The sequence below is a fragment of the Opisthocomus hoazin genome, chromosome 1, assembly GCF_030867145.1.
Source record: "Opisthocomus hoazin isolate bOpiHoa1 chromosome 1, bOpiHoa1.hap1, whole genome shotgun sequence".
Lineage (NCBI taxonomy): Eukaryota > Metazoa > Chordata > Aves > Opisthocomiformes > Opisthocomidae > Opisthocomus > Opisthocomus hoazin.
In genome coordinates, this window is record NC_134414.1 from 101,850,321 (window position 1) to 101,876,509 (window position 26,189).

Here is a 26,189-nt window from a genome sequence, read left to right on the forward strand (position 1 = left end):
TCCCTCCATGTCACTGAATAACCTATCTATGACTACCAGATGTTAAAAACTGGAAAATTTTTCTAATGCTTAGCTCCGTGTCTCAAAGCATGGGAACATACAGAAGCATCCAGCAAGCAAGAGACCAGTGAATTACTATTAGTGATGTATGGACTGCCGTTCTCTGAACTAAAACATCCAATATTTTGGTTATTGTGGAATTCGGATCCCTGCAGTTTTCCCACAGAAAGTTCACCTTTGGGATGCAGAAACATCTCTTGGGCTAAAAGGACAAGACAGAGAAAGCAGACATAGGAGTCAACTGAGCTCAAATTTCTTCTGTGAAGAGCTTTCCTGCCATGAAGTAGGATCAATTCACATCAGTACGAGACAGACAAATGCAGAAGGAGGACTTCAACATCTTTTAATTTATGTACATGAACCAAACGTTGGTACAAATGGGTCTGTCTAGAAAAATACAGTAGATGCCTGTATGGTGGGCAGGGCACAGGAAAATATTGCCTGGTGAGGAACTTCATTGTTGTCCACAGACTGTCTGTGGCTGCCGGTGGCTACCACATCTGAGGCGGCTCACCTGCTGGTGACCAGAGCAGGCACTCTGAACTGGGCAGGAGCAGAAGCTGATGTGAGGCCACGGGCTGACCAGCACACCACCTGCACACGAGGACAGGTCCTCTTTGCCATTTGCAGCCTGCCATTTGCCTGCAGCAGCAGCTATTCCAGAGAACTTGAAGCCTCTTATTCTCAAATGCCAAGTTGAGGAAATAAAAATTAGCACTGACTACGCAGCAGACCCCAGCAGTGACATGGGGAGCCGTTACTGTAATGTGAATCTCTTCACTCCTGCCGTGGACAGCACAGATACTTGTGGAAAGAAGATATCTCTGGCTGCCCTACAGAGATCGAGAGCTGAGATCAATAGCAACTGTGAGGGCTGCCTTCCCCTTTATGCAATGCGTGCTTTAAAGCTGTGCCCTCCTGCCATCTTGAAACATAATCTGGTGGTATTGTCTTCATTCAGGCCCCTGATCAGCAATGTGAAAAGAGAGAAAAGCTGGTGGCAGGATTAGAGGAGATACTGAAATATTCTGGGCAGCATATGCTGTAAGTCACATTATACAAAGAGTATTATTGGACTGCTCATTGGCTTGGGTTTTCCCTTAGGGAAGCACTGCTGCGTGTAAAAAAGAAAACCTGGTAAAAAGTGTTTAGAACACATCTGATCACAGCATATGACACACTGCGAGCACAGTGACAAGCACTGAAAATATTATTCAGGCCCTGTCTGCCCTGCACCTAAGAGATCCTTTTGTGCTTGTCAGAGTTACGCAAGATGCATGGGAAAAGAGGAGAAAGAAGTGAGGATAATAACTCAGAACGCTGTTAATAAACATCCTAAAATTACTGTCATCAGATGACCCATCTCAACTTTAAAACTGAGTACTTTAGTCTTGGAAGGCTGGTTCCAACCCTCATTGTTTTAGAAGTGAGAAACTACCTTTTGTTGTCTAGTTTAAATTTATTCCTGGCAAATTATACCCATTTGTTCTTAGACTACCAATGTTCTTCACTGAAACAGATTATTTTCCTCACCTGGTCATAATGTATTTACAGAGAGCAGTCATATTCTCTCTGACACTTCATTTTATTTTGCTAAATAAGACGAGCTCCATTAGTCTCCTTTCATATCCATTCTCTTGGTCACCTTTCTAGTTCTTCCCTGCACTGATTCCAGTCTGCAGTCACCTTTCTTGGTCACAAACAGACCAGACCATGATAGACCAGACCTATACAGAGGGTTGCACATGGAATTATAAGAAATTGTATTTCTTGTACTTTTTTTTTTCCCCCTGAAAAGAGGCTCCTCTTTGTCCTGTCACATAAAAGAAAGCAAACCAAAGTGAATTTCTCATCTCTAAAAGCTACTTGGGAAGTTCTAAATGTTCAGAGTCAATCTTTCATGGAAACCCTCGGCTGTACAAGATTTCCACAACTGAAACATATCCTTCTGAAGTCTGGGGAACACTAAAAACTTACAAGGCAACTGCAGTCATTTAAAGTGTCAAGCTCAGTCTTGGTGGCGTGTTTTAAAATTCTTCAGCTTTCATCAAACTGGCTTCAAACACAAGTTATTATTGTTTTGGCTCCTGACACTATACCTGTGATCAGGCATTTTTGTTGTCATGTAAGAAACCTTTTTCCTCTTTTGGATCAAAAAGCAGTACATGGTCTTATCTACAACTTGAAGCACTTTAACAAGTTTTCACAGTTTTCTTTTTGATCCCCTGGACACAGACCATCACTTACTCATTTTATTGCAAACATCTTCTTAAGTAGCAGCAACACACAAAATTGTGCCTTGCCTCTAGTCCCTTTCTGCTGACAAAAAAGGTAAAAAGCTGCCAAAAGCTTCGCATTTTGCCATATGGAGGGAAAATAATTTCTTCTCAAAAGCTGGGGAAGGCTAGAGAGAATTGAAAATTTCATTTATACTACTATGCAAAAGCACAACAAGGTATTTCTAAATGGAATCATACTTCTAAAAGGGATCTCCAAGTTTCCAAAAAGATACAGATTTACTGAATTAAGTTATTCTTGAACTAATGTCTTTCCCTCAGTTTGGGGACTTAGATATGTTGAATTCTCATTCTTCTCAATCAAACACTTTCTCCTCAAATTGTAGTTTCAGATTACAGAAAGTGCTGGGTTCTCAGTCTACTGAATGTGTGAGTTTCCCAGCCACCGGCAAAGCTGCGCTGACTCACACCTCTTTCCCTTCCCCTATGGTATTGCCGTGGATGAGTCAGCTCCCCCCTTCATCTCAGCTCCCATTTCTTAAACTGGGTAATTACTTCTCTCACAAAAGCATGCAGGAAATTCAGATCTAATAATGGCTTTGAGCTGGCATAAGCTTAAGAAGATACAAAAATGCTAACAGGAACTCCATTTAGTCCCGCAATTTTGAGCAAACAGAAAGGCATCAATTATTTTTCAAAGAGCAAGTACAGTGCTACTGCAAGAAAGCTGCACACTAAAATTATACTGAAACACCTTCTCTTCATACCTGTCTCATCCTAGTAAACTTATGTGGCTACTAATCTGAGTCACATTTAAAACAAAAAGGAAGAACTGATAGCTTCCATGCCGTGCCTGCAAAATATTTACTTCTACATTGGAAGGCTATAATTATCTCTGATACCAGAGCAACTTTATACTGTGCTAAAACCTTGCCAGCATTTCCTCCATCAAATAAAAAACATCGACACAAACAGTAATTAAGCATCACCACAGGGATACAGGAAAAACACAGGTATAAGATAAAGAGCAAGAGAGGACATTTGAACAGAATTACCTTATAGTGCTAAGATAGTTCAACCTAATATTTTAAGAGGCCATTCAACAACCTCTTTTGTTTGTAGAACAAAGTGGGGTCAGTCAGATTTTGCTCTGTTTGACTCAAAGATTTCTCAATACTTGTAAATTCTCCGTATAACCAGACACAAAGATTGGAGGATACAGGTTTAATTATGCTTGTATAAGTATGAAAGAGTATTGTTGATTTAGACGGAGTTACAAAAACACACAAAGTATACATCTATGTTGGAATAAGAAACTAAATGCAATAAAACCTATATCTGATCTTTTTATTTTACAAGGAATGTTTTCAGTATCTGTCTAAGTAAGCTTTGGAGGTGAAACGCTAATCCAAACGCAGTGCCTTGCACAGATCAGATTATTCTTCCTTGCCGAACAGATCATCCAGAAGAGATAAGTATTTGATCCTTTTCACAGGAAAGGACGGTGGCTGTCCAATCCAGTCATCTTCATTCTGAAATTAGTAACCCAGAGAATATCTTAGAATATAATATTGAAAACAAGAATAATTAAAAGCTGGTCAACATAAGACTGAATGCGCTGCTTCATTTCTACATAAAAATCTGTGAAAAAGTGGACCTTTATATAGTACATCCTCTTAAAAGATTGCTACATAATCATTTTAATCAATCTTCCAGAATATTTTATTTAAAAAAATTTGTCACTAGACCTTTTGCAGATATTTTGAAATTAAGTAATGCTTCATTGAGATGCTTACCATTGAAAGTCATCTATGTCTCAACACCAAAAATTATATAAAATAGTGAGATAGAGAGAAAGAAGAAAAAAGTCAGCTAAAGAAGCACAACTCTGTTGCTGAAATCTATCTGTGAAATGCAGGTACTGTAGCTCCAAAATATTGCTGTTAATTCATGGTAAGTCATGAACAGAATGACGTTTGGATTCTGAAGTTGAACAAGAATTAAATCCTTTCCCTTCTCTGATTTTTTCCATTTCATACTGATCTCTTCATTAAAATATTCTTGTACTGTACCAAAGATAGTCTAGGCATTGCAGCTAACTAACAAAATAATAAAGTCATTAAAACTCAGTAAACTATACTGGCACCAAAGTGAGTGCGGTTCATTAAAAAGAGTGCTATATGTCAGTATGACAGTTACAGCAAGGTTTTGGAGCTGATGAGGAATTGATTATCCCAGCATGATGATGACTGATTATAATTTCTATTGATGCGCCTTTATTTCAGCTGTTGATGCTCCTTAATTTCCTCCCATAACTCCATGTACCGTTCTCAGCTGGGGCTCTTAGGTGTCAGCCACTCACGGAAAGCACCTGCTGTCCCTCCAAGCAAAGATAATGTCTTCTTCACACCCAAACAAACAAAAACCAAACAAAACCTCATCTCTTACGCTGGTCAGAACATACGTTTCACCACAAATGTCCACTTCAACCTGCTGGTGTGTCGCAAGCACATTTTCCTCCACACCTTCAACTTGTGAAGGCTGCCTGTTGGTTCCACCTCCACTTGCACCCCACCTTCACCCCTCAGGAGCCAAACCCTTCCCTCACCTGCCAGAAACCAGGTCATGCTCAATGGCTAGATAAGCCATTCTGTGAGGGGAAAAAAACTGTCAAACACAGTCAACAGCAAGTGCGTCTGCGCCTCTGCTTCTTTCATCCTTGATTTTCAGTACAGAGCTTAGCACCATCTTCAAGGCAAAAAACCTCCGGGCGCAGGCTCTGACCTTCTTTTTGTTTCTGTAGCACTGAAGCTCACAGGGCCCCTTATCCTGACACAATCTCCCGAGAGCAGTTACTGTTTAAATACTGAGTTATAACTTAAGCACAGAATTCTTCCATAAAAAGGAAGACTACCCACTGCACAAAACCTACTGCACACTTTGAACCACACGACTGCTGTATAAAACACATGGAAGGGCTTTGATTTTATCTGTACAAGATGGAAGAATTCTTCTCAGTGACAAAGTGAAAAATAAACCACCATGGAAAGCAGAAGAAACTAGCAGCACTGGGCCCTCGTTAAACATCAACAACAGTTCAGCACCTCAAGTGCTACAGAAGACCTGGTAAACCAAGTAAGAGAGAGGAACCAGGTTAATAACACAATACTTCAGGAATATTGGTTTAAACTATGTCACTGCTGAACTTGAATTTAAAGGAATGCTAAGTTTCTAAAAGGTCTGAATACAGTCAAACAAACTCTGCACAAGCATAGCAACACATTGACTAGGCCAGAACAGCAAAGATACGAGTTGGCAGCAGGGCTTTGGACTTCTCTGTTACACAGGTTTTAAAAATCAGCATAATTGCCTTATGCACCATCTATTTAAAAATGTTCCATTCTGCACAAGATGGCAAGATCAGAGTAATCTCTGCAGTTTGTTGCTACCACATTTTTATTTACCCTAAGCAGCAGGCTGGGGGAGATATACAAAGCTGATCCATCAATACTGCTCCTGCTGTACGCCTACCAGTGATGTGGTGTATTATGTACAACTTTCTATGCAGTTATAAAAAATACACAGCTATTTTCTGCAGTGTCAGTGGAGTTTAAAGTATTTCCTGTCTATCTCAGCAAGCGAACAGATCATTTAACATGTGACAACGATATTTGTGGGTGAAGCGGTATTCACACCCATTGTTCATGTTCCCATTCTCTTTTTTTTTTTCTTCTAGAAAAATGTCACAGAGATGTGACACCTACTAGGCACGGGGGCGTTACAGGGCTCCTCGTCCCTGTTTGACTTCTCTGCTTCATTCTAAACTTCCCAAAAAATAATTAATTACTTCAAGAAAACAGGCACAAATACACAAATATGAAAACTGTTGTGGTCTCCATTGGATAAGGCACTCCTGTTAACACTGGACAAATTATATCAATGTAGTGTATTGTTCCTTTGCTTATATACACTCGTTTTACCTTGAGAGGAACCTTTATTGTCTGGAAAGCAGGGATTTGATTCTCTCTCCAGTTCAGCCCATCCACAAACTTTTTATATTCCACTTGCTTATGGTCATCTTCAAACCTAAGCAGAGTATCCATAAGATGACTCAAGGTTAAAGCAAATTTTTAACAAAGTTGTGTCATGTTATCTACAGCATACTAATACATTACCTTCTGGATAATAAATTTTTACTCCTTTATTTCCAAACACTGGCAGGAGGACAGAAAAACACTACCAAACCGTCAGGACTTCTATATCGTACATTGTTCAATATTCTTGCACCTTATTATTGTCTCTGATAGTAGAATTCAACTTCTTTAAGGTTTACTACATTTCCATTTATTTCGTTTTACTTTTTAAGTATTGCCCAACCTTTTCCAACACTGGGATCTCACAACTGGTGACAAACATAGAGTTGGGATATCAGTATCTGATTCCTTTGTGTAGAAAAGAAACAGGTAGAATGATACAAGAGAGTTGTGCTATAACACGACTGACTTGCTTTATATGGCTTCTACAATCATTTCCTGAAAATAATCAATCCTTCAAAAATTCTGTTTGCACACACCTTGGGATCAATTTACAATTGACAACCACACAGGTCTCTAACCGATCAAATAATAGCCAGAATTAAAAATCACAAGCCTTGTCATTTGGTAGTTGTTTTATGGCATTGGTCTTTATTTCTCTGGAGTAAATATATATTTCTGTCAGTTATAAGGATCCCCTAAATGCATGAAGATATATATGCTGCCAGCTAAGGTCGACAGGTACATGTGGAACACACTGTCTCCCTCCCTCAAATTTCTAAAATCATTGCCCTGCACTAATAAACCCCATGGGAGCAGATTTGTAAGCCATGTCATCCTTCTGCCATTGATTTGGATGAAGCAGCTTCAGAAAAAAAAGTTCTCAATTCAACAAAACACTGAGGTGATTAAGGCACTTGGGAACCACTGTTATTTCAGTGGGACTAGTCAAATGCTTGAAAGATACCCGCAAGCTGAAGCTCCCATACAAAACATTCTCAAAATGAACAGCTTAACTGCTCTGCTATAAATACAGTACTAGCAGCTTTTGTGAATGACTTCTGTCTCACCTAACACCACCTACATATAAAAAGGACCTGGTTTAGGCATGTAAGAACACCCTGGAAGTGTCTGTGCTTCACTGGGGTCCATGAAGAGTCAGATACAACTAGAGAGACGCAATACCTATTCTTTGGTGGGAAACATCAGGTTAAATAATTCTGCCCTGTAATCTGGTGAGACAAATACAGCTGCAAAGGGGAAAGATCATCTCCAGGAAACAAGTCTTTTAGCAAATCATTTTATCTCATTCTTAAAGAAATAGCACTGCACAAAACATGGGCCTCCACACCTTTCAACCACTGCAGAGGGTTCTGATAAAAATCAAGCATAAAGGTACTTTAAGGGAGAATTTACAGCACAAACTTGGAAAAGAATACCAGAGAAGAGGAGAAATAAACCTTGTGACAAAAATAAACTGCAATAAACTGCAACTCATCCTCTCCTCCCCCCACACCTTTTATTCAATAGTCAGTAGGAGAGGTAATAATAAAATATACTGAGAGACATAAACAGAGATGCTATAGCGATAAACTGGAATGCTAAGTACAGCGAGTTATGCTGAAGATGAAAGCAAAGTCAGAAAAGAATGCTACTGTTACTAGTATTAAAGAGGAGCCTGAAACATTGCCATGAGAAACCCTCCTATAATAGCTTGCCTCTTTATAACAGCTCACACGCAAGTTAACATTTTCATAAAGCCTTACTTTTGGGGAATATATCCAAGCTATAAGGAAATTGTCATTCCCACTTCTAGGATGTGTTTTTTTCAGGTTTTTTGCAGGTGGCAATTGGGAAAAGAAAGGAGTTTTGCATTAGAAGTAACCAGACAATAAAAAAGCTTATGCCTCTTGGAAAAAAACTATGGCACACAGATTTTGAACATCAGAACTATCATGACAATTACTTATTCTTTTACTACATATGTATTTAACTTTTTCTCATTTTGAAAAGTCAGAAGATGAAGTCTACTGCCAAGATGCAGAGCTGTATAAGCAGGATTTTTAAATACAGAACAAGTGAAGGCATGTAACTGCTTAAACTTTATGTTGATGCAATGAAGTCAAGGAAAGCATTGCTTCTGCTTTCAAAAACCATTAACAAGGAGAAAAGTCCTTTGATGTGACAGCACTAGCAAACTGAGATGACAACATGGGCATGAAGTTAACTACAACCAAAGATTTTAATATAAGCAGAGGAAATGGGACTCCTACATCCCATATTTAAATAGCTACAGAAAGCAGCTTAAAATATTACTCCAGAACAATCCAGAAAGAAAAAAAAAATAATCTACTCTTTAGATCTCTTTCCTGCTGTGACTTATTGTATCAATATACTAAAAGCACACACTTGCAATTTGGCACAGAGTATCCAGATGGACTGAGGAGATGTTATCAATTTTTATGCATTATTAGGACAGAGATGTCATGCATTTCAGTGGCTGAAGTTAATATGACTGAAACTGACAATGCTCTTCAGGAAAGGAAATTAGATTTGTCTTATCAAGAAGATGCAACAAAGATCTCTTGAGACCATGCTTCTTTTCAGTTTTGCCTTATGACTTCACCAATACATGTGATTTTCGACTACGAAAGTCACTTCTCCATCCCTGTCATAGTTTGCAGAGCTTTTTTCCTTTGACATTGCAGAAATAATCACACGTTTCTGCTTTTAAAAATATATCCATAATGAAATACTCCAGATATGCAAAAAATCTCGTTAAATCACATTATGACCATTCCTGAGGATGCTTTGGTGAGTAAAGGCTACTTACACATACTTTTTCTTTCCCATCAGGAAATCTGTAACCCAAATATTTATGTGAAATGTTAATGTACATGCAGAGTTTTTTTAATTAGTTAGCTTTGAGTAACATTTATTAAGAAGTTAATCTGATAATAATTGTGGAGAAGCATCATGCTGCTTTAACTTACTGAAAATATTGGGATTCTTCAGTCTGTTTGATGGTGTCTGTGTAATACAGGTATACATCTACGCTGTCATAAACTGCATTATGAAAGATTTAAAACAGCAAGCACAGACAAGTCTATGCAGTTGATCAGTATGAATTAAGTAATGGCTACCATCTTGTGTATACATTTACTCATGTCTTGAATAAATTGAACCATCAGTTCCCCAGCATACTGAATAACAGAAAGAATTTCTTTTAAGAGATTCAAATACTAATGCTAGAGACTCTTTTCATCACAAATGAAGGCACAGGTAGTCTCAGGCAGCTAAGGTAACGAGCAGAAAACCGAGTGCAGAACGACCATGAGACCATTTCCAATCTCGCTTCTGCTACTAGAACACTTGCTATAGCAGGAAAAGAAGGTTTGCTTCCTGAAAGAAATAGGTCAGCCCTAAAAAAAAAATATTACAGGGACGCAACTAGGTAAAAAATTATTACTCAGCCACAAACCAGGGCTAAGGAGGCAGGAGTGACCTGGACGGGCCTATTAGTAATGTAAGTATTGGGATGACCATGCAGGAGGCCCATTGCCATCAGGCACCGCTACCTGAGACATTAGGAATTAACTTTTTGAAACCCACAAGCTCCCCTCCAGAGTCCAACAGCCTCACCCTGGTACTGTGGAGAGGTGAAGAACTACACAGCCACTTTTAACAGAAATTAAAAGACATATTTTTAAAAATAGGGATACATGCTGAACAACTAAACTCCTGTGGAACAATCAACAGGTCATACTTGTAAACTTGTCATCCATTCTTTCTCGCCTCCATTTTTTTCTTTCCTTATCTGCCAGCTGTTTATATACACCCTTGGAAAGGACGCATCTTTTTTAAGTCCTTGTTAGCATACATTTAGCATTGCAGTAAATAACAGAAAAAAACCCTAAATTCATTACTTAAGCACCTTAACAACATTTATTTATTAAAAAAACTATAATTGTCCATTGTGCCCGCCTAAATTTAAAGAAATGCTTACAATGATTGCTGCAGTTTTCTGGCAGAAACAATTGTGCACCATCTGCATTGCTTAATACATAGTGATTAAGTGTGTGTATTGCCCTGTGATTAAAAAACTATGTGAGAACATGCTGATGGAGAAAGAAAATACTTTTTGGTAATCCAGCCCAGGTAAACTGGAAAAATGGACACATTGTTGGGTACCTAAATCTTATTATTCCACCATCCCACAACTAAAAATATAAATTTACTCTAGACAGGCAATTTGAAAGTGTGTTATGAAAACTCACAGTCTTTGTGCTAATTCTCCCTGCACTCTGTGGAAACTGAATGGTCTTTGGGTACAGTAAACAAACTCTTCGGTCATCTGGAGGTGACCACAAAATTAGACAGTAACTTCTACTCCCATCCCATGCTTTTAATAAGTGACAGATCGTTGCAGTATAATTTACAAATGTAAATAACAAATACTTTAAGAGTATTACCTTTCAAAATGGAAAAATAGAACCATTAAGTCCTACAGAAAGTCTTAGCCACCTAATCTCAGACAACAAAGCTGAATAAACATACAGCTTCACTCTTCAGCTATTATCTGATCACACTGCCTAGCATCATTTTATAGCTGAATAGGGTCCAGCTAATGCATTAGCTATATATACTGATTTTGTGGGAATCAGTCCAACCACTTTTATTGTACCACTTGCTTCTTTCATAAATACAGACACACACAGTAGGAACTCCATCACCACTTGCTTCAGAAACATCAGTGGACACAAAATTACATGCTTCCTCATTAAAAAAAAGAAAAAAAAAAAACCAGGGAAGAAATATTGCTGACAAACTTTGCCCACGCTGAATTGCATACTCCCCAGGAGTGAGATTGTTCTTCACTAACAATAAATCTGCCTGTTTCACGCTCCTTCAGTCTCAAAGAAAATTCAGAAGGAAAGGAAGAGAAGTCTAAATCTCATACCGCCAACTCTACTCTTTGATTTCCAGGTTACTGGAAATTGACTCCTATTAAATAGACTTCAAAAAAAACCCCAATCTTTCCCCGACTGTGTACAATAAAATGACCAGGCAGTGACAACTGCACACACTATTAAGCATGTGACAGTCTTCCTTCTTGTCTGCAGTGCAGTGACTCACCACATAAACCACCGCCTTTCGAAGCAGGTGATATTGTAACGTAGAACTGGCATTACACGTAGCACTCTACCACACAAAGTACTTCTCACACTGATATCTGAGGCCCAGCTTCACACCATTTACCTTTCTCACACAGAAATCTGCAATACAGGCTGGCCACAGCCCCTTTAGAAACAAAGGAAAATGGATGGTAATTTCGAAATCCAGCTTCTGTACAAGCTGAGGAGATAACTCTCTCCTCCATTGTCTACAGAAAGACTCTACAGCGGCTGAATCCTAACTCAGCTGTTATGAGTACCTGCCTAAAGCTGCGTGAAATCCAACCCTTAGTCTCCTCCTTGTCTTCTAAGCTTATCTCTAATTTTTATTATAGTGTACTGGACTTATTAACTGCCTACACTGAGACTTCTCAGGAGAGCAGAGGTTCATCTCACAAAAGCTTTCCCTGGTATAAATTCACAAACAATAAACATGTCTCTGGAGCCTATGATGTGACAGGCTTGTCTGTTTTTAATCAGCATTGAGTTAGTACATAAAGGAAAACCTCTAGTCCCTTGTCTGTGCGCCTATTAAATTTCAGCCTTTATGAAGCAGAAACTATGAGAACCCCTTGTCTAGTACAGGATGTCAATTGTCTTCCAACACTTTATGCGCTGGGCAGCTTAGTGGGAGTTCTAAACGCTGAATTTTAAATTAATGCTAAAATTCAGACACGCTTTTGATGACTAATGTTTGTAACCTAACTGTCAGAAGTGATGAATGGCAAACAAACTGCCAAAGTTTTCTATCTGGCTAGTGCAGGGAACTGTTCTGGAAGTTTTTGGTCTGGAAACATGGGCTTTGTGAAAAATAGCCCCTTTGGCTTCTTAAAGCAGTCTTGTTGACACTGATTTAAGTAGGAAGTCTTGCTTGCAGTACAAAGACGCTTTATTAAAATAGATTCCACATCTCTGCCTGACATGAGTCTTTTCATTATTTGATAAATCCGGATGCTTAGTTTGCAATTCCTCCTGAAATCAAAAAGCATATCTACCTGAAAGCATCTAAACATGACAGAAGACAAGACCTGCTCCTGCTTTTTATGTAGCATGAAGGCACAGACAACACATTCAAGGATTTCCCACAGGGGAAAGAAGAGACTAATGAGCATGCATTTAAATCTATTAATAGAAAATCTGGCCATGAAAACCAAACTCAACATGACATCAGTGTTCAAAACACCACAGGTTAGCCTTTAATACAAGTGCACTGAATACTTGTTTTTTTCACTTCTATTCCCATTAATACAGCTAGCCAAGCAACTTGTCTCAAAACAATTAAACATGCTATGGAAAAATACCAAAACCATGCCAACACTCCTTTTCCTTTTTAAAAATTACAATAAACTATGTTTCAGGTGAGATTAATAGGAGTAGCAAACCACTTTTATTTACTACTGATGCTGTTTACTTGATTCAGGGACATTTCATTGTATTCATCTTGGTATGTTTCTTAAAACTCGCACAATGTGCTTTCATAAGATTATTGGTTTTACCTTACATATACATATGAACAAGTACTGCAAAAAAAGTGAATCTCATTGATGATGAGAAGTATCAGTAGCTGATTCCCATAAGACTAATTCCATAGAATACTGGCAAAACCCAGATGATCTACCATGCCAGACAAAATGAAGAGAAGGTTCTAAGATGGATGCACCTTAGTTGATTATAAATATTCTATAAATATGAAAGTCCACATGTGTATAGGGACAAAATCGGCATCATAAAATTATTAGTATTATATAAAAGACAAATTCTGAAGAACTGTGTCTGTCATAGATATTTAGCATTGATTTGCACCTATGTATGCAGGTCATACTATCTGCCCTTAACTTACATGGTCAGTAAAGCTTGGAGATTATCATCAGCCAGCGGCAACTTAAAGGACTTGCAAATAGTCCTGCACATCTCATGGGGCAGCACTCCACATCTACACAAACAGAAGGAGAGGGGGAGAAGCGTACATTAGGTATTTTCCAGATTTCCTTCAAGTGAATGTTGCTGTGAATAGGAAAATACATGAGGAATATTGGGGTAGAGGTAAAGAAAACGAGGTTTTCTGAAATTTCGCTATTACAAAGCTGAGAAACTTAAAGAGCACACGGGGCCTGTCCGCCCCACGCTGAGGTCCTTAGCGATTCTGTGATTCTTTATCTGTGACATCAGAGAACAAAAAGGGCAGATGAGTCATATAAAGAATCAGCTACAAACCCTTTCTTTTTTCCCTTAAATAACTATTTTTCCTCTGATTTAAATTACTGTTTTGCTTGTCAACAGGCATCTGATTATGTCACAGAATGTTCAGTACAGCAGCTATAATAAAAAGTCCACAAACAAAATGAAGAGGAGACAAAAAGGCCATCCTTCTCTTGTCTACTGTCAAGTGCTGAGAGATGCTTAACATCATAAATCATATTCTTTGGCCGCAATATACCATTTGCTCAGCAACAACCAGAAAGTAGGTAGGTTTACAAGCAGAGCTTCCAAATAACAGCTTAGGACAAACTGAGCAAACTTACTTTTTGCGGTCGTTGTATATAAGCACCGCAGACAATTGTTCAAAGTTCTCAAAGCTGTTTTTCTTCAGTTGTTCTTGAGCCACTGCAAGAAGGAAGTGGCGGTCCATTTCATATTCATCTCTCATGCTGTAATAGCGCCCGAGAGTCATAATTTCATGTTCTGAAAACGCTCCATCAGTGACACTGACTATCAAATTCCTGTTCACAAAAAAACCAGCCTACATTAGTTTTAAGCAAAGGAGTTAAAATCAGTTAATAATCACTACATTTTGGGCAAAAAAAGGATTAAAGTGCACTCATTATAAAATGCTGTATTTAGATCTTTAAAGAATGCATCCACTTAAATTTGAAATCCAGACCTGTTTGAGGAAGTATAATGGAAAATACCTGAACACTTAAACTTTTGCGGGATGTCCACATTTCTTCAATAGCTGGCTACACATACAAAAATACATAAAAATCATGGCTGAAGCCTTTTACCAGAGATACCATACTGGCATAGGATATTAGCAAAGATTAGTTACATCATTGCGTTTATCCAACCAGAGAATGAACTAAAAAGGTGTTACCCTGTTTTGTTCCTAATTCTATTTTGCATTCTGCAGCGCATGATTAATTATTTGTAAACAAAAAGCATGCACAACAACAGTTGCATAAAACAAAGAGAGAATTAACAACGGCAGAGAAGTGGGGCAGAAGATCCAAACAGAGAACAGGATATTAATCAAGTGTCATTGTGAAAGCTGGCTCTGTGGGGTAGCTTTCAGGGGAAATCTGGGGGAATGGAAACAGAAAATGGTCACAGAGAAAGGGCAGAAAATTACACCCAACTTGTAACCACAAGTCCTTCGGGCAAGAATGGAAGACAGGAGGCGGTAGCAAGACCTGTTTGTGCTTGGACACTGTCAGCAGAGAATCAGATCCCATGCAGGAAAGAGCCTGAGGTGTGCTCTCCCAAGATTGCTCGTGCTGCTCAGATGGATCTGCCCAGTCCAAGGAAGAAGAAATGTTCCTGAGATCCATCTGATGCACCAGTGCTGGCACTGAATGACTAGTCATTCCTGCTAATATCATGAATCTATTGCCAGTAATAGAGCTGGAGTGACAGTAAGCTCCTGAAAGTGCATGTAGTATATCAGCAAATGGACACAAGCTTTGGAGCTTAAGAATCAGGACTAGCAATTACAGTTCAGAACAATCTCCCTCTGCTTTATAGTGCTGGTGGAGGGGAGAAGAAGAAGTAATTTTAAAGAACACATTGTCTTTGTAGTAGGAGTTTTGTTGCCTTCAATGATTACAGAGTTATTCATAGGTCCTGGAAGCTGACACAACATAAGGGAAGAAAAACATCAGTAGTGAAGTATGCAAAACCTAAGAGGCTTCCTGCTCTCCTGGAAAAAAATGGCCTGAACTGTAGGTTACCTCAGCTGTTACAAGCTCTCTTGTCAAACCTGGCTTAGTGTAGCTATACATTGGTGTTATGAACCCAAACGTCTGTCTCTGGTGAACACACGCTCAACACGGGGCTTTTTTAACAGTAACTGTCAACACAGGCCTATGTGCCTCAATCAAAAATGCATTGATTATATATAATACTTCTGAATAAACTGCACTAAGAATAAACTTCCCTGTAACTGCTGATGCAATTAGAGCTGTACCTTGTGGAACCCTTGAGGGTACTGCATCACTGTTATTATATACCGACCTTTGAAAACAGATTGGAGAAATTATTTGTGATGCACAAAGTTCTGATGCAAGACTCAAACTGCTAGCTGGAGAACAGTTAAATTGTTGAATGAATCTGATAATGGGTCTCTTAACGTCCACATATGAACTGAAAGCACAGAAACTTAATACCTTTCCAAACTGCAAAGTTTTATCAACAAACAGAATTTTTCACTTGGTTCCTCTCAGAGGCTTTGCAGTCCTGTTCAAATGATGATCTCTTCATAGAATATGATTGCACTTATACAGCTATTCAAAAAAGGATGCTAAACAATGTGCAGTGTCTACTTTGATTCAACTGCTGCTTTTTCATATTAAATGAATCAGAAAGATCCTTTCTTTGCAGTGGCAGGGAATAAATATAAGGACAAGTTGTTGACAGTGGTGAATCTTATTGGAGATTATGCAAACTCAATGACCAAAACTTGGTTCATCTATTAATATTATCATTATCTTGTCAGTATTCTTATTCCACTTACTCAATATTATTATTTATATCATAGCAGCGTTCAGAGATCCAGTCAAAACTGAAGCCTCTTTCCTGGAACCTGAAGTAATACTACTGCAAAGACAAAGAAGAGGACAATACCACCTGATAAGCCTGGCACTCTGAATGCTTGGGCTGGTGAAGCTGAAAGGATGTAGACAACGTTACCCATCTGAATATTTCCACAGACTGAATTTCCACACATGGCACAGATTTTTCCAGGGTCAGGATTTTATAGGTCTCTTATTTTCTTAAGCCAGTCAGAGACAATCAAGTCACCAAAACCCTCAGATAAAATTATTGTCTCATTTGGGAATTAAGCAATATTCTAGTGATTGCTAAGTACTAATGAGTGAGACCAAAGATCTGCAAACAGAATTACATCTAAACTCTTACTGACAAAAAGAAACAAGTTGCAACAATTGTTCCCACAGATTAGTTATCTTTGGGTTTACTTTTTTTTTTCTTTTGGTTCTAGAAGCATAAGACAGATTGCAGTCTGAATTTGGTAGAGAAAGCAGAAATAACAATTAACTGCCTAAGAGAGCTGTTTCTCAAGCTGAATTGAAGATAGTCATCTTTGTTAAACCCACATGATTCTTTGTCTCTAACAGTGAACAGTCTTGCCAGTAGTTCATGAGAAAAAGCAGTCTGGATGGGAACATGTGACGCACAGGCATCAAAGTTTTAGTTATTTTTTTCTTCTCTTTTTAACAAAGCTTTCAATAGTTTTAACAATAGCTTAGGGGATAGCTTCAGTGTACCTCATGTATTTATTTCCCGGATGACGTGCTGTAGATTTGATTTGGGTTCTGAAAGCAGTTAAAATAAATTGTGTAATTACAACTCTGCTTCACTACATCATACTTACAGGTGTACTTTTAAATGCAGCTTATGTGAAATTACATAGGTAGAAAGGAATAAATCTGAACAGTCAAATTCAGAGCACAGTACAGCTTTAGCTGTACTTAAGATAAGAAAAGAGGATTATCATGCTGGTTGAAACTGTCACACAGATAATTGCCTGTACTAAAAATAATCATTTGCAGTTAGTTATAATCACGAAATACCACAACAGATTAAAAACAAACAGTGATGTACACAAGCAAATACAAAACTGAAAGAAAAATACATACTCTATTCACAGAAAAATATCTTTGACTTTTCATAGATGCAAAGAAGTGCTCTCGTCTTCATAATTAAAAAATGTTTCCATCATTCTAAAATAAGACACATGGATAATAAAGAGAGCCTTTAGATTACTGGATATAACACGAATTAACAGAAACAAAATCTACTGTTGCTAGAAAGCACCAAAGTTAAACATTCCTTAGGGGCAAATTCTTCCTCTGTCAGTGTGAACGCTTCCTGTTGGAATCCCTTCGGTCCCACCGCAGGAGGCATGTACACCATCAGTAGGTGCTCAGACACGCCCAGGTGAGCACTGAGGCCAAAAAAACAGTATTACATGGATTGCCCTGCTTTCTCTCTTACTCATGGAGAAGGCTACTGGTTGCTGGAACTGAGTGCCTCAATACCACATAACTAGACCTACCTTACTGCATGCCACAGAACAGCACTAGCCTAAATTATACAGCTGGACAGTTCATAGCTGCACTGTGATTAAATTTACATTCAACTGAGTCTCTCCTTGATAAAATAAAAATCTTTCCCTGCTTGTTTAGAAGCACAATCATCCCTTCTAAAAGTGTGCTCCGCCAATTTTGTCATGAAAATGTTCCGAAACATTGGCCCGCTCTTAGTGCATGCAAGAAGACAAAGTTTTGCAGATGATTATTTCATAATTTGAACCAAAACTGTAACTATTTGATTCTAAACAGTTGCTGAGTACATAAATTAAAACCCTTTTCCAAGTGCTACAAAGTTTCTTCAGATATACATGAACTTTCAATTTTCTCCCCTTCTTACTCTAGTAATAACTAGAGTCCCTCTTAATGCAGCTAACAACTCAGAATCTTGCTTCTGTCAAGTAGAACATCTCAGCCTAGAAATATTTTTACCAAAAACTGCCAATAACTGTGACCTCTCTTAGTGTGAGTTCTACCTTTTAATCACTTATGTTTCATTTCTGAATACCACCTTGTTTTAATTTCTCACTACTTTCAATTGCTGGATGAACCTTCTGCTGACCTACATATCTTCTCAGATATTTCAGAAGCCTTTTCTGCCTTGGTTAACATTCCCATATACACATACATCTACTTATATGCTTTAGTTGCTATGACAGTTCCTAGATACATAGTATATTACCACTGTGAAGATCAAAATGCTTCTAGGCAAAATCTCTTCCTCTGTTCCACATCATTAACTTCACCAGTACCCAGCACAGTTCATATGCTCAAGTATTCTGGCTGTGGGACAAACTAAAATCAGCTTGCATTTGAACATGATTTGCTCTTTCAAATATCTATCCATTTGCAGCTTGCCATATATGCATCATTGCCAGAATCCAGGTCTCACTGGATCTCACAATCACTCAGCCGGTCTCTGCTGAAATTACTATACAAGCATTAATCATTGCTCTCACTACTGCTTTCCAGTGTTTTTTAAAGATGCTTATAGATGCTACCACTGCATCCTATAATTTCAATACACCATGGTGCTGCGAAGACTCTCTTCTTTATCAATGACTCAAAACCCAAATAACATAATTTTCAGGAGGCCCACTCAAACACGCCTTCTTGAATTTCAAAACTACTAATTAACCTGTTTGACTCTCTCAGCATAGGCTTTTCTTTATCCTTTGGTGTATATACTAGTGCTGACTTGCCCTTCTTCCCAACATCCTGTGCCAGCTTCATAAAAAGCAGACAGATTTTAGTTGTGCTTTTCAGCTTACTTCAAACTATTCCATTTCTCTTTTTTTTTTTTTTCTGGGGTATGGATTCACTTTCTTTTCACATACAGTCTCCAAGTAAATGCAAAACAAATGTATCCCATTTGTCAGCTAACACGTGCAGAAAACATCAAGAAACAGTCATGCTCTATACATTTTTGGGCAATGTGCCTTCATTAAATACTAAAAAACAAAATCCACTGTCTTACCTGAAAGGGTCGTACTCAATCACCTCGGTATGCTCAGGGTCAGTGGCTGCAAACACCTGTATGATCTCTCGGGAATGAGGTTCAGCTGTGTCTTTCAGTTTCTTGAGGATGACACCAATATCAGCCATGGAGAACTTAACAAAAGGAAAGCAACACATAGATTAGAGAGAAAGGCAACCACCTATGCATGTACCTGCAAGAGCTGTCAAGATGCAGGGCAATGCTGACCTTCTAAGTTTTATTAGTTTCTTCATTGTCTCACTTCAAATGCATAAATCAGCACTGTGTCAAGTTTGAAGGGAAGCTTGCTAATGAAAAAAAACTGCCTCCTACTGAGAATATAAAAAATTAAACAAAAATCATCAGACCAGGCGCTCTCAGAAAGCTTATTCCAGGTACATAAAAGGACATCCACTTTTGCTTCAAACGTTGAATTGTTAAAGCAGAAGAATTTAAAGCACTGTTCTGATAACTTGGTCCTCATTTTATCTTGGTGCATCTCTATTCTCAACAAAACTCACCATGTTAAAACTAATCTTTTCACCGTTGATTCCGATAAACTGTTGAACAGATATTCTCATTCATATTAGACTGAATATGCTGTTTTACATACTCCGAATTAACATACTGGAAATTTCTTAGGAACCAGTTTCTCCTGTCATGTAAGAAGAATGCTTATTTCTTCTAAATAAAGGCCATTAAAACAAAATCAAATTTAGATAAACAGAACTGAAGCACTTAAGCTTCTGCCCTACATTCAGATTGTTGTGGCACAGCTCTATCAAAGATTTACTTGCTGTACTCATTTTTAACATAAAACATATATGTATTTAGTCATTAAATAGGGGTTGAATCCAAGCACGAGTATCTCATATACCCTTACATCTGTTATGCTCTACCTAACTTACAAAGCAGAATGAACTGTCCAAAAGTAGTTTTCTCCCATTTCTTCCAGTAAGCAATGTTGTTTCAACTAGCAATTATTTGAAATTTGGCATGACTGATATTAAGGACCTAATTACAACCGAGATTCGGCCTCATTCCCAATTATGCTGAAGTCTATCTACAGCTTTGTATCAGTTCAAAAGTATCTAGAAGTAGGTAAAGTCCCTATGACACTGACAGAGCAGTATAAAGTGATCCAAGTTTAGCAAATGCATCAGTGGTTGCAGGTAACATGTTCAGATTTAGAGAAAACAGTTGCTGCATATGCCAAAACTGCTCCAGGTACAAGCTTGGCAAGCAATGCCACGCAAGGCAGTGGTGTGGAGCAGCTGGACCAGTGATCAAAAAGTTTTGGAGAAAGCAACTTTTTCAATCCTCTCTCCAAGCTGTTATTGTTTGGGCCACAGCACACAGCTTTTTTGAAAAGGCAAGGAACAGAGACTGAGAAAAGACTGGGCAGAAGGAATCAATCAGAAGAGTATTTAAAGATGGACAAAGTGTTCTGCCTATTTAAAAACCTGTCTTCCCTACATTATCAAAGCAGTTATTTTTACATCTTTTTTCTAAACTACTTATTCCAAACACCTACATAGACATCAAGTATCCAAGCAGCATGGCAATAAATCTTTACACACTCTACTCCGTTGTCATTTAACTGCTGACATGCTATAGTCACAATCTCGTTTTGTTTGATTGTCTTGCTAAGGTCAGAAGTTATTATGTTGGATTCAATGGAAGTAAAATCAACTTCCACGTTTGTGCTGCAGAAGACTACAAAGTTTGAAAAATTGAACTGTTTCAGAGATGATGAAATCATTTCCAAGGAGGCATTATTTGAAAGGGTCCTCTTCAAACCTCAATAATACTGGTAGGACTGTGCACAACACACATGTTCTGCTTTGCATGCAAATTTACGCTTCCTAAATACATCTTTTTTCCTCAAATTGTAAAAGAAACTAGCAGCGTTGAAAAGTTTTGAGAAAAAAATCAGTGACGAGACTCCATGATTTTTCTCTCCCCATAACTTAAAAACAATACAATAAATACAATTCTGAAACAGAAAATTAAAATTTTCTTAATATCTCCTACAGTGTCAAACAAAAGTTTTAATGCCGGCAAAATAAATTCCCACCTGCACCATGATTACCAAATCAAAATTTCATCTACATCAACATATGCCTATTGCAATGTGGTCAAAATGGTATTTTCCAGAAGAAAAACATTCCATTTGGATTTCTTTCACCAGTTTCCAGAAAACATACTGATGTGTTCTGCTGAAAGGAAATCTCTGTCTACTCAGAAGGAAAATTATTTATTTTCTGTTCTAGAAATAACTGACTAATAGTCAACATTGTTTCCCCTTCTTCAAACCATCTTAAAGGTCTGCTCTTCTCTAATAATTGCTCAAGTTCTTGTGATTTGAATATGCAATCCCTTGATGAACAGAGGCAAACAAGGGATGTCCTTCCTTCTGGAGATCTGTTGAAAGGATGTGAATAAAAGCATCCATCATTGTGAGAATAAGCCTTTTTTTCTACCAGCTGTTTTGAAATCTTAACTCTGCAAAGAACATTTCAAAATTCATTTTAAAGAAGTATTTTTAGTCTTGCTTCTTTCCATTTTGCAGATGTTATTTTAATAATATACAGTCATTTGGCCTGGAAAACTAAGAACTCATCTGTTTGATCCAAGATAATCAATGCAAACAGCAATTCCAAACAACATTTACAATCTAATGATGTGCTCTGCATTTTGGAGAATAGCTTTGGGTTTCATCCTACTAGGAGGAGAAACAGTCCAGCAGTAAGAAAACATAATGTATATAGCTTTGCATTTTACTGCTTAAAGCATTTAGCAGTTGTAGTGTTTTACATCAACAAGCGTTTTGCAGACATTCCTCATTATTCCAGGAAAGGCAGGTGGTGCTAAGGCCATGTTCATTTACAAAGAAATCACACCGTTCTGCTATTTTCATTCGAGTGAGAACAGCACGTGTGGCCCAAAGGCAGCACAGGGTCAGGTTACATCTACCTCTGCCTCAGCAGCACAATGGCATCAAGACTCGCAGTCCCCAAGACTGCGCTAGGCCTACTGGGGTCTTGGGAGTCCTGCAGGTTTACTCGCTTTGGTGATCCAGCACACAGGGGACAATTAAAACTTGCACTAAGAACCTTCTCCCGTCTCCATCCACAAAAGGTCTGGACAAATGGGCAGAGGACCACAGCTCGATAAACCCTCCTGGATATTTTCCCTAGGGGTACTCTCAGCAAGCCTAAGCAAAAGGGCAGCTCTGGAGAAGGTCTGCTGAAGGCACAGCTCATGCTGCCGCCGCACCACGAGCCATGAAGCATACACACTACAAGTCCTCACAGCATAGTCTAGTCCAAAGGGTCTTCAAGATGACACTGTGATGAAGCAACTATCCAGAAGACAGACTGGGATGCAGAAATGCCTTGGCTCCTGAGCTGGCTCTCAGAGTGACTGGGTCAGAACTGCATGTAACAGGAATTTCCAAGTATACCAGGGCATATTTATTCAAATATGGCAGCACAAACTTCATCACAAAAAAAACCCAAAACATAGTCCACATTTCTTACCAAACCAACATAAAGCCCCACAAAATGCTCTGTAAATGTCCTGTGGTTCTCCATCTCTGTATCCTTTCTTTTTTTGACCTGATAATTGGTATAGGACAATAAATTTCCTTGTATTGGATATGTTTCTGGCTTTGGCGAATGAAGGCTTCTTTATCAGTCACTTGTGTAATGACTGGTAGCATAAAGTATCTATCAGCAGAGGCACCCCAGCTCTGTGTTAATTGTTGCTCTCCCCTCTGAAGGCAACACCAAAAGATAGTGAAACTCTGCACAAACAGTAAGCTTGAATTCCTGACTGTGATATGAATTTCTAATATTACAAGGGAAATGTTTTAGCAGATAAATATGTATGAACCCCAAAAAATCAAAGCAGGGAATAAAATAGCCTCATCAGTAAGACTGTAAGTTGGATGTGTCCACATCTTGAGTACTGTGCACTGTTCCATTCTCCACACCTCACAGTTGCCTTGCAAGGACAGACTAAAAAGGGTGAGACTCTTACCTGGATAGGATTAGGCTAAGAGGGCAGAATGTGTGAGAGTTACAAAATGACAGGGGTGGTGCATAACGTGAATGGGGATCTTCACCAAGCCCAAGAACACTAGAAGCGGCATTGAAACTAGTGGGAGGTGGGTTTAAAACAGATAAAAGATAGTTACTTCTATTATCATATTTTTTTTTACAGAGCAGGCAGTGAACTTTTCAACTTGCTGCTACAGAAAGCTCTGGAAGCAGACAGTATCTGTAGGTTCAATAAGGGTTAGATCAATTCAGGGACAACAGGTCCATAAACAGTCTCAAAAATGAATAGGCCGGGATATACCTTCTAACTACTCCTAATACAGTAAAAGGGGATGCTGAGAAAGTAGAAAGGGAACAGACAGTAAAGAGTGACCAGGAGTGCATGCACTCCCTAGCTAGCATTTCCTAAATCCATTGCTAGACAGAGAGCACTAGGCTGTGAACTTTGGGGGAAGAAACTAGGCACAAATCATTCTAAAAAATATATAGATAAGATAGTCCTTAAAGATAACAGAAAATAACAAAAGCTTGTTTCACCTCATTTGCATGCTTCTCCATGTAGTTGAACGTGTACTCATCAGCATCCACCAAAAGAAAGTTGTGACCATGGAAACAAACTCTGGCTCCAACAAACAGATTCTGAGCCTTGAAGTATTCAGATGGCTCACTCTTAAATAGCTCCTGCCCAGGCTTCTTAATGCGACCTCTTTCCAAGAACTTCCCACCAAGTATCCCTGTGGGAATAGAATTGTAAATAATTAATTGTGGCTCTACTTGGGGGGAAAAAAAAAAACAAAAAACAAAAACCCAGAAAACAACACAAAAGAAAACCCAAAAGATACGCCAGACCAGCTGCTTTGTACTTAAATATCAGTTTTCATCCTTGAGTTTCTTGTCTCAATATACTCTCCCTCTCGCTCTCACTGCTGAAAGAACTGTCTCTTCCAGGGTCCACGGCAACAGTTACATTGTGCACATTCTGTGACATGTCACATTTGAACAACACCTTCCCTTCTTTTCTTTTCTTTAAAATGGGACAGAAATGTGCCTCTTCAAATCATTCCCATAACCCTGTTGCCAGCTTTGGGACTGACCCTTGAGAAACATTATTTGCAAAATGTAAGATGCAGGCAATTATCTTTGAACTGTTTAAACAAAAAAGAAAAAAAAAATCACAACTTAGGATAGCACAGTCCTATGAAGATGATGAATTCTGGTGTACTGTAATTCTAACTTGTTTTTAAGTGCTTTTGAATGCAAAAAAAAAAAAAAAAAAGCTGGAGTGACATGACACTTCCACACACTGTTCTGCCAATGCAATTTAACTGCGATCTGTTTTTTTCTTTGTGAGATGGGTATGTCACATTATTTCTTTTCACATTATAATGATTTTATTCATGCCACAGGAAACTGCACACAGTGCTCAAGGTGATGTAACATTCCGCTTTCCAGTACTATCATCTGGTGCACCACAAGGCTGCGTTGCCTATACCAAGCTTTCTAGAAAACGGTCTGTCACATGTTTAGTTTCATCAGGATACGTGCCCCACAACAACTCCGGAGTGCATGGGGTTTTTTTCCTGCTAATATTTGAGCTTCCAAGCCAAATGCCAAAAAAGCATACTTTAGTAATGTTTAATGATGTCTTACATATTAGGTAGTGATGCAACTCCAATAAAAGGCTGAGTAACAGTGCAACAAAATGCCTTTTATAGTCAAACTTCTAAGTGAATGTGAAACCCAAACTACTTATTAAACCAGAGTTTGGATCAGATGTCTGTCTTCACTGCTTTACTAGCACCACAAAAGCAAAAGACAAAAAATACACTATGGTACTAGTCAGGTCTAGTTCGACAAAAACAACAATTTGAATCACTAATGTAACTCTAATCTCAACACATTCTTTTTCATCTAGCTATTTAAACAAATATGAAACTTTAGGTTATATAATCCTGGCAACTCTTTGTAATATTTAAGCAGAACTGGTCATTGTAAGATTGGAATTTCACTCTTGCCTCTGTATTTCCTTGCAATTATGCACTTAGATAGGAAACTTACCGTAATACCTCTATCCCATAACTGTTTTTTAAATGTTACAAGTTAGTACATTTCACGTGGTATAAAGAAAAACAACCAAAAGTATCTCACTAGGTTAGAGATTTTACACTGAAACCTGATGAGAGATTTTGATGGAAATCTACAAGAGCCAGGCTCTAAGCACAACCAAAGACGCTCTTCCATTAAGATCAGATTAGACTTTGCAGGTGTTTGTACAGCTGTTGGCTTGGTCTTACACTGAGTAAAAAAGGAGTTGTCATCTCCTACATGGGGAGGCAAAGTTCTCACACTTTGACCCCCATCTCAAGAAGTGCTTCAAGATGTCCAGCCCTGTGCATTTCAAATACAGTTGCAGAGTGTTACTAATAGTGTGAAGTACTTCTCAGCAACCTTCAGGCTGCTGGACTGAAAAAATCAAGAGCAACTTCATTACTTCCATCTCAGGACTGAGATTTGGAACATTTTTACTTGCCAATTTGTATCAAGTCATTTAAAAAAAGGCAAAAATAGCCCTTTGAATCTGTATACAAAAGGGATGGTCAAGTTGTTATTTTGGGAGGCACTTACTCTTTTAACTCATCCCCTCTCCAAAATGTGCTCAGCCTTACTCTTCTCCCACCCCGTCCACATCAGCACCTTTCCTTCTCACACATGAATGCTATTCTCGCTCCCATTTTGCATGCCTTACTCCTTTTTCCTGTCTGACCTATGCAAAGCCTTCTCATTCTTAACCCCGAAGAAACCCGTTCACTTTTCCTTCAG

The 26,189-nt window shown here is 38.5% G+C and overlaps 1 protein-coding gene across 2 annotated transcripts in view; it reads right to left on the reverse strand.

The window, feature by feature from the left end:
* Positions 1-419: 419 nt before the first annotated feature.
* The window catches only part of EFHC2 (EF-hand domain containing 2), a 64,927-nt gene continuing 39,157 nt past the window's right edge, over positions 420-26,189 (reverse strand). The window contains exons 10-15 of one of the 2 annotated variants that reach the window (XM_075430922.1): positions 23,907-24,103; positions 19,306-19,439; positions 14,028-14,225; positions 13,346-13,438; positions 6,278-6,383; positions 420-3,829 (exon numbers count right to left, since the gene is read on the reverse strand). In XM_075430922.1, coding sequence (XP_075287037.1) covers positions 3,734-3,829; positions 6,278-6,383; positions 13,346-13,438; positions 14,028-14,225; positions 19,306-19,439; positions 23,907-24,103 — 824 coding nt within the window. In that variant the 3' untranslated portion in view covers positions 420-3,733. Of the gene's footprint in view, positions 3,830-6,277; positions 6,384-13,345; positions 13,439-14,027; positions 14,226-17,393; positions 17,460-19,305; positions 19,440-23,906; positions 24,104-26,189 lie in introns of those variants that run through there. The other variant, XM_075430930.1, reaches the window with a different exon arrangement.